The 10,212-nt window shown below is 41.4% G+C and overlaps 1 protein-coding gene across 1 annotated transcript; it reads right to left on the bottom strand.

Moving 5' to 3' along the window:
- Nucleotides 1–449: 449 nt before the first annotated feature.
- On the bottom strand, nt 450–1,010 carry LOC147903380 (dirigent protein 6-like). The gene has a single exon (XM_087371596.1). It carries the CDS (start codon nt 1,008–1,010, stop codon nt 450–452), a length of 561 nt encoding a protein of 186 aa, XP_087227722.1.
- Between the last annotated feature and the right edge of the window lie 9,202 nt (nt 1,011–10,212).

Below are 10,212 nucleotides of genomic sequence, written 5' to 3'. Positions count from 1 at the left end.
GCCACGTTAATCTCCTTGTCGCGCCTTAGGTTAATCGAATTATTGCACCCTCCCACGTCATGAACTAATTAAGTAATAGGGGCACGTTATTGAAAGGGGAGCCTATTCATTATTATGAAGATTATTGTGGTCCTTCACAATTTCTTTTCAAATATATATACTGTTTCATTTTGCTAGAAAGAAATATCACTTCGATGCTTTGAGTAATATGCATATAATATTTTGTAGGCTTGTCGCAAGGGTAAAACATTTTCCGTTAAGACTCAAGGAACCCAAACACTAGTTACAACTCGGACAGGCTTTGAGATCAATCTTAATGCGAAACCCACCTCTTGATAACGAACGGGAGCTCCACGACAGAATTTGAGCTGCCTATTATATGTCGCAGGTCTTTGAAGGTGTCCTGGGTTTCTTTGGCGTAAAACATTTATTGGGGAGACATCAGAGGTCTAGTAATAGAGGTCGAGGTCGAAAGACAAGGTCCACCTCGCAGCCCCGGGGGGGCCTGTATACAGTTCTATGAGCCGAACATTAGCGATGCCTCTGGCGAGGAAAAAATCGCCAGTGCCACCAATGACAGAGAGGGTGCGAACCGGCAAGACCTCCTTGATTTGTCCGAAGATGTCGATAGTCCCCTTGTACTTGCCGGTGTCGATGCTAGCAGTGAAGGCCTGGAAGAGTACATATCCTTTTTGGCTGTCATAGAGATAGTATCCCTGGCCGACGCCTAGTTGCTTGGAGGTATTGGAGCTATGTACTGTGAGGGGATCCTCGAAGGTAGCTAGCACGCCGAAGGACCAAGGGTTGGGGAAGCCGGTGGGTTGAGTGCTGAAGACGGAGTTGAAGTAGTCAGTGTTATTGAGGGTGGCATTAAAGATGGTGTTGTGGAGGTAGAAGGTGAAATGCTTGGGGCGTTTGTGATGGGCGGAATGGACGGGGGAAGAGAGGAGAGTGATGGAGAAGAGGAGGAGGGCGAGGGAGAGAGCGAGGTGCAACAGTGGCTTAGACATGGGTGCAGCTGGGACGAAAGGTGACAGAATGGATATGTAAGCCTCTGCTATTGATGGGTTTGTGAGGGAAAAGAAGATTTGCGAGCAAGAATCAAAGCAATGGGCTAACGGGAATCACAAGGAGGGGAAGAGCTACAAGGAAGTGATTTACGCGCAAGGATCAAAGCAATGGAGAGTGGCCTTGACAGAATGCAATGGAAGCCTCTGCTATTGATGGATCATGGGACTGTTAAGGGCTAGCAAAAGAGTCAACAGCAACAAATCCTTAGGAAAGGTAGCCGCGTGCCTGGACACGGTTTCACTTTCCATTCTTTTATAGACATCCACATGGCTTCTTGCATTCTTATTAGCAATTGGCAGCTTCCCTGTCATGTCTGTGCCGCTTCATCTTCCAAGTCACCCCTTCCCAAGGCATAGCATGAGCCATGGCACATGCTTCCAAAACCTTCTCATAATCCTTTAGTGGACGACGTTTCTCCATCCCATCCCACACTTCTTTCTTCTAGAAAATAGAAAATGATCCTTTAATGAAGGACGTTTCCCCTTCCCATCTTAGCTTTTAGGCACTCGCAAGTCTTTTCTTGTAGGAAATTCTACAAATGGTGTTAAAGAGAGTTGCTCTACATCCCTGAAGGAGCTTTTAATCCCTTCTCTCATTGTTGTAGGGAAACATGTGATAGTATCATATTTGAATAAACAAGGTTGCTTCAAGCCTCCTTACAACGGTAAATTGAATGTGCAACCAAAATGAAAACAAAAGAGAAGACTAGTGAAAAAGACGAGAAGGCAATTATCATAAGGAGTGAAGGGGCCCATTAATTACAAAGAGGGGTTGCGAAAATTCCATACCCTCAATAGGATTGAGGCCTGAATGTATGGCCAACACGCACTAACAGTGGATGTGACTCCTGTCAGGTCACCCAAAAGACCCATTCTCCAATTTTGACCCAGATGAAACCTCCCCATCAAGCCACTCTTTCTCACGGTTGCTTCTATTTGTATCTAGACACCAGATTGTCTTTCGCAACGAGATTGTCTTTGGGAGGAAAGGGATGGTAGGGTTTAGGGATGATGCCCTTGGGAGATGGGTGAAACAGCTTGTAACAGACACAGCCAAAGTGCTAGAGCTATCAGATCCAGTTGTGAGCCAGGCACTGATAGGCGTGGCGAACAGTTTCTAAGTTCTACCACCAAGTAGGTTCCCATCTGCTTCTTAGCATGGGCCTAGGGCTTCGGCCCACACCAACTAGAGGTCAAGTTTTGTACTACTAGGGTTTGGTTTATTTTCCAGGGACTGACCCCCCTGGCAAAACAAAACACATTCAAAAAAAAAAAAAGAAACAAAGAGGGGGAGGTGGGATAAATAGAGATGTGGAGCCCTAGTGGAGCAAAAAACCCACCTGCATTAAAGACAAATGCTAATGCAAAACCTTATACCCTCGGGGGGGTCACTCATCATATGTAACCCTATCACGTGAGTTCAACAGAAGGATATTTTTTATTTCTAAAATTTACAGAAATAAATATACATAAGGGACTATTTTAAATTGTTTTGGAAAAAATTTACAGATTTGTATAGAAAAGGGGTACATTTTATTAATGAAAAATTTATAGATTAAGGGATTTTAGAAATATGCCTTGAACGCACGTGGTATAGAGGGTTTATACATAGTGACCCCCCCGAGCTTATACCTTGACCTAAAGAGACTCTCACAATCCCAGAGCATTGCAAGCCTAATGCACATAAATGACCATGCTTTAGAAAACATTTCTCCACAAAAAAAAAGGTCGCCTTGTATTAAAGGTGGTCAATCCCAAAATGACCTCAAATAAAAAGTGGTCGACTCGCAAGGGCCAATTGCCTACAACCTACGTTGCATGTTGCAAAGATAATAGAACTGTGGTAGAGGTTGGAACGCCAACATCCGCAAGAGCTAGCTAAGGAATCTTTCTTATTAGCCACTGTGCTCATATGAAGTATTGAACATTTCAAGCTTTCCATCTAGAACACAGGACTCCCAATTCCCTAGCCTAATACCTCCTTCAATGACCATCATCACTATTTTGCCAAGAAGACCACCGCCCTCAAGTAGTGACAAATTGCCACCATAATAGATGTGAGGCCCTATGCATCCCTTGTGCCTATAGCTATCCACTTGGGTACACAATCATTAAGCCAACACTTCTCAGGGGTCCTCAAGCCATCTCCACGCTTCACGAGCCATAGGAAAATCCAAGAATAAATGCCACAATGCTTCAACTACCACACCACACATAGGGCAGGGTAGGGATTGACTTCGAGCCATTTGAATACCTCTAACTAGGATCCAACTATGCATTAGCCTTCCCTATATGACAATCCTTACAAATGTTGTGTATATGTTCCTCCACCATGCTTGTCTTCTTTCCATATCCCACTTTGCATTCAGCAAGGAGTCGAGGAGGTCACTAGTGAGCTCTTTGCCACCATAAGAAACCTACAAACCTTGCATGCAATCGCTTTTCTCAATGAAATTCTGCCTCTTAGAGTCCATTGCATCACTCTCCAACTCACAAAAGCCACACAATTAGTTGGCCTTTTGGGAAGGATACACCTCTATACCTCTACAATCATACCACTTGGCCGGCCTATATCCCTAGATGCGTCCAAACTCTCACACATAAAAGCACACTTGAAAGTACATAAAAGCACACCTCAAAGCACATAAAAGCACAAAAAAACACATGCAAGCACATATAAGCACACCTTAAAGCTAATAAAAGCACCACAAAGCACATAAAAGCACACCTCAAAGCACATAAAAGCACGCAAAAGCACAAAAAAGTACACATAAAAGCACAAAAAAGCACATCAAATTGCATAAAGCACATACAAAGCACAAAGAACACATGCAAGCACATAAAGGCACACGTGAAATCACATAAAAGCAAAGAAAAGCACATGAAACCACATAAAAGCACACCTAAAAGCACATAAAGGCAGAAAAAAGCACTTTAAATTGCATATAAAGCACAAATAAAAAGGTATGAGAGACCATATGGAAAAGCACTTTAGATTTTCTAGAGACTTAAGACCTTCGAGTTTAGACAATGGAAAGAAAGAAAAAAGGTATGAGAGACCATATGTTTCACAGCCGTTTCATTTCTTTGCATAGCTTAAGCTAGAGTTAAGTATTTGTAGACAAAACCAATGTGGCCTTCGTTAATATGTCCCTTGAGGGGTCCCCTTTAGGGGCAAGGGACATATTGACAAACAATATCATGTGGCCCTTGCCCCTAAAGGGGACCCCTCAAGGGCCACCTAAACATATTTCATTAGAGGTTGTACAAGACTCAATAACAGTAAGTTTTGGAGATTTGTCAAAAAATGCAATTTGGTGCAATCTCTCATATCAAAGACTCTGTATCGCATTTTATAGAAAATGCTCATATTACCTCATAAATAGCCTTTTCATGTTTCAAAACATTCACTCTAGCCAAAAAACATTGAGTCTAAAATTTTAATCATCATAAACCTAAGCATGTATATTAACCTTGAACTTACAAGCAATTTTTCAAAATATTCAGGTCCAGCCAATACATATTTCCTAAGCTGCTCCTATTAGAGTCACAATCAAAGCACAACAAAAGCACAACACAACAATACATAAAAGCGCATGCAAGCAAACAAAAGCATAGAAAAACACATTGAAGAGAAAAATAAGCATAAGAGAAATACCTTTTTATATGCAACTATATTTCGGATACCTTCTAAATCTGGTTGGGAGTACAATGGTTCTACTTTCGACAACAACTCATTGCAGGCAATAGTTCTTGAGTGCTTTAGTTCAAGTAGGACTGCCTGGATCTTTGATATGTCAGAGGCCTTGGAGGACAGCCCTCAGCCTTGTGGAGTTCTGAAGATGATAGCTCAAAAGAGGCATGTGCCTCATGGAGCAATTCCCTCCTACTTTCCATTTTCGCCCGAGCCACTTCAACATTACCAATCAGGTCAGCCAACTCTTCCCTACCAATACCAGCTTGTGGGAATCCAAGCCTACTAGTGGTGGCCATGCTGGAGATTCGATTCAGTGATGAAGGTGTAGGGTTGGATGTTGTTGACCTTGTCTCGCGGTCCTCCCATTCTAGACCCCTGCTCAAGCGTCTTTCCTTTTCCTCTCGCCGAGCAATCTTTGCCCCCAAATCACCATGCTTCTCTACAAGTTGCATAGTGTGCTCAGTAAAGTGGTCCCAATCGACTAACACAAGGCTATGATCTTTTAGATGCAATGCAAATGCCTTTGCAAAAGAATGCTCAACATCCTTGTTTTTCGAGGCATCTTGATAGACATGCCAGTGCAATTGCATGAATTCCTCTAAAAACTGTGGCTTCACTTCACTGCACTTCACCTTCTTCGAAGGTGCTGGCCATGGGCATTTAAAAATGTACCACCACACATCCTCACTGACATCATATTTTGTACCTGATCGAATGGTTCGAGGGTCCAAGTCCTCAGAATTCAATCCATTGTGACAACTGAACTTGTCTGCTATCCTACAGAAAGTAGGCTACAACAGTAGTTGGTAATTAGAAAGAGAGAGCACCTTTTTGGACTTCATTTCCTTTGGCATGTTTGATGACTGAGAAGCAATCTGCAGCTTTGCTCTTACTATGCCACGGGGTGTACATTTAGAAATACAATCTTCAAGAAGTAGAGAATGGTCCTCACCTTCCACCCTCCCTCCAGTTGTCTATGAAGGCTCCTTTTATTGTATTCTGCCCTTTCAGAATAGAGAAAACGGGGCAACAAAATGCAAATGGATACTGTTTCGATGGAGATGAAGCGGGAAGCAAGAAAATCGCAAATGGAGATGCTAGTCACTGTGAGAGGGGAGAAGCAGTAAGGACTAAAGTGTCTGAGTAGCAAGGATGAATGGGAGCAAACCAAAAAGCTGAAAATTCAAATGAGAACCTCGAAATAGGAAGAAGCAACACACGCGAGCATGATGTAGTATTAATAACTGTAATGAGTCGTCTGCAAACTGTGTGAGAGTGGTCACTTCATGCAGCAGAATTATCCAAATTTTTAATTTAAAAATTGTAGAAATTCCATTGCTCTTGATGTTCTTTTTCCCATGTTATGAAAGGCACAAAAAGCATGTCACCCTTCACATGCTAAGACCCATAAAGTAGGGACACATTATGGATGCCAAAGTGGGAACCTTTTAAGTTCTCCCTTGCAATCCTCCATGTCATTCCATCGTCTATTTTTAGGACCCAAAAAAGTATCTACCCTCGCAAGAAGCCTCCAAGAAGCTAGACTAAGCAAACTTTTAATGCAAGTGCACGAAGCTCATAAACACAAAGGCTTGGAGCAATCAGACCACGACGTACTCGATGAAGTTGCATAGAGCAAAATGCACGCATGATACGCTTTCCAAGAATGAAAATCATGAATTCTACAACTTTAGAGCTTTGGAACGAGCTTTTTTAGGAAACTTTATAGCCCTTCAGATCAATCCAATATCAAGGGTTAATAATGGTACACATGGCTCAAGGAGAGCTTAAAAAACCAAAACTTCTCGCGAGGTTGCCTGTCGTAATGAATAGGGTCCCCGAATCGAAAGAGTGCCCCTATTAATTAATTAGTTCATGACACAATAATTCCATTCTAAGCCTAAGCTGCGATGGGGAGATTAATGTGTTGAGAACCTTCTGCATTGCTTGCGATCGATTAGACCTTTTGCACCACCCATGAGCCTGCCTTCTTGAGAAGGTTCGATATGTAGACCTTGCACAACTATAAAAGACCAGCTCCCCTAGAGCAATGGTGAAGAGGAAAAGGCTTCTTCGCCACAACCTGGGATGATTGAATCCTTTAATTTTACAAATAGCATACTTTAATTGGCGATGAGGTTGAGGGAAAAGAGAGACAAATTTACCGATTTAGGAGCACGAGCAATTAGGAGACATTAATGAGTAGACTGTACCTAAGTAGGGTACTACAATATAAATATGTTTATGAAATTATAAGTCATCATGTATTACAAAAAATGCCTTCAAAGAGGGACACAAAATAAAGCTATCGAATACAAAACCTTACTCCCCTAGAACTCACCCTCACCCTCATCCTCTAAGTGGGCTATAGGCTCATAGATACTATATGTACTAGTGTAGGATTTGGTGTATGCTACATGTAATAAGAGAAAGGAAAGTTCTTAACTGAAGCATTATTATTACAACTAAAGAAACTAGTTTAAGAAGGAAAAGTGAAAGACTTGCATCATTTTCTATAAACCATTCAAGATCTACTTGAAAGACCCAAAATATTTATCGTTCAGAAAGTTCTCTCTCTCTCTCTTTACACAATTCACACAATCACCAACAAGAATATGACATATATGCTATACAAAACTGCTACATGAAATATCAATCTACCCTATCAATGATGAAATACTATGGTATTGACTTGAAAAAGGATGCGAACTCCAAACAACTAATGGCTCACCACTAGTGTAGTTTTTGCCAGCTATAAAAGTGGTAAAGACTCTAATAAAAACTCTCTATGCCCTTTATAAGCAGTTGCATCTACAGAAATACTACCAGAAGAGTAGATTTAGCCACGTGACTCTCATCAAACTCATAAAGTCAACTCTCCTCCACATGCAAACTCTAAAAGACTAAGGGTTCACCAATACTACATTTTTTGCTAGGTACAAAAGGGATAAAGACTCTAACCAAAACTCTCTATGACCTTTATGAGCAGTTGCTTCTACATAAATACTAATAGGAGAGTAGATTTAGCCATGCGACTCTCATCAAACTCATAAACATAGCTCTCCTCCATGCGCCAGGAAAAAGGGGAGAATACTACTATCTTCCCATGCAAATAAGAGACAAGGTGAACTATCATGATGGAATCATCATTGCCCCTCACCATGCAGTGCCAAATGGAAAGCATTCTTGGGTCTTAATACCTTAGCCAATTAGATCCAAGACAACTGTGAACAATATGCAATGAAAATTCCATAGATAATATCCAATCATTGGTGATCTATCCACAGCTATCCACCAATGATCTCTTGGTCTTTACATTCCTGGTAAACCCGAATCAAGCCCCTCCATGAGCGATAACCCAGCATTCCCCTATAAACCAAATGGAGGGAGCACACAAACTCCAAACTAGAAGTATTGCAATCAGTAAAAAAATGTGAGCTAGAAAAACAACTTGAACCAATATACAAAATAATGACCTACTACTAAGAGACCAAACGATCACAAAATAATTGAATGTGCTAAGTAAAATTTTGAGCAACCCTCAAACACACTGCCCAAGTTTAAAAAGCCCAATCTTGATCAACCACATTTGCTTCTGTAAAACTTGTGATTTCTTTCTTGGTTAGAGGACCCTCAATTGCACATGCCTTCTCCTTCGAGGACTTCAAGTTCTCATTTCTCTATTTCTTTTGTAATAGAATATTTCTATGTGACCCACTCTACCACAATAATGACATGTTTAATTATCTTCATGTCCACTCCTTGCAGTTCTCTTTTTCTCTTTCACAACATATGCTAGTTCTTTTATTGGCAATAAAACTTTAGAGTGTCTCTCCTCACTTAGCAACATAGAAGTAGGATCTACAAAATCCATATCATCTTCCATTCTTAAGATATTGACAACTTTAGTGTACCAAAGGAAGCTGAATAGCCTTTTTATCATCTTCATTTAGAGACAAAAACGCTTAGCTAGTTAAAAAGTGATATGATTGAGATATGTATCAAGACTTTCATTTTCTTCATTTATAGATTGAAAAGTTCCTCTTTCAAATCATCTTTTGAATGTTTTCTTCTAACACCAAAGAGATCCTCAAGTGTTACCCAATTTTTTGCAACCATCTTTGTAATGTCAAGGTGGTGGAAGTAGTCTAACTTCAGTGCATGTCCCAACATTGTTAATGATAGTGTAAATTGCACTATACACATAGGGCATAGGGGCAAACACTAAGCGGTTCACATGTATATCTTCATGTTCATTGTCAATATACTTACTGTACAGGTAGCTATATCATGTGTACTCCTCTCTCTCTCTCTCCTCTCCCTCTCTCACTTCTGCTATCATGGTATCAGAGCCGATGGTGCTCCCACTCCTTGGTGATCTGCAAGGTTTTGTAAGGTTACTTCCTTGAGAGGTTTTCTATACAAGAGAGAGAGGTCAATTTTGTAAGGTATTGGGAGAGCATCTCAAAAGCCATATAAGGTTTCTTGGGAGCTCTGGTTGAGCCATTTGTTTCTCATAGTAGAGCTGAAGTAGGTAAAAGGAAATGCTAGTAGGCTATGGAGCTGAGATAGAGCTTCTTTAAGGATCTTTATCAGAGCATGCAACTGTAAGAGCAGCTGTTGCTGCCTTAGCTTCTCCAATTGCAACCAAACTCAACCAAGCAGTCTAGTGGCTGATTGCACCATCTCCATCAATGCCATAGTCGACAATTGCATAGTAGCCAAAAGATACGACTTCCATAGTAGCCTCGCAACAAAAGGTCATCAATGACCACTAGCAACGTCGAGCCGTGGCTATTAAGACTTGATTCTAGACACACCAAAGTGAGCCCAAGGCCCAATGCTCAAAATGCTCCAATGACCGATGCCACCACACCAAATGTGACCACCACACAACTGTAACAAACGAATGACCAGCTCAACTGATGCCAACGAGCAGTGGCTCACATCTTCCACAACGGCTTAGTGGCTCATGGCTCATAGCTCACATAACAAAGGACAGCCATTGCCTTAGTTTCCCGCAAAGCTTCATATGATCTCCTATGACCTACCGATGACTTGCTTAGTTGACGCCAATGAGTAGTGGCTCATGGCCTCCACGACAAACTAGACAACCCCATCAATGATAGTCTCGCTATGCAAGCAACCCGCGCTACTGTATGCAGTGCCTTTTACAACCCAGACGTGACTCCTTCTACATTGCTCTCAACACCAACGGGCATATCTGGGCCTTTCACAACAAAACAATGAGAAACAATGCTAGATCTGCTTTGACAACTTCAGTAACAAATGCTCCTTCATGAGCTCTCAGTGCCTCCATCTTCTCCTTGTAGCAATTTATGCCAGTTTCACGATCACATCACAACAATGAAGTCAATGGAATCTTCTTGAGATTCTATCAAAATCTCTAAGATTTCGACACTACATGTGGCGACCCTATCCTCA

The sequence above is a fragment of the Dipteris shenzhenensis genome, chromosome 3 (assembly GCF_047967505.1).
Source record: "Dipteris shenzhenensis isolate YYH24624 ecotype China chromosome 3, Dip_SZ_1.0, whole genome shotgun sequence".
Classification (NCBI taxonomy): Eukaryota; Viridiplantae; Streptophyta; class Polypodiopsida; order Gleicheniales; family Dipteridaceae; genus Dipteris; species Dipteris shenzhenensis.
The sequence above is the reverse complement of the archived record's forward strand: the minus strand, read 5'-3'. Positions and strand labels throughout refer to the sequence as shown.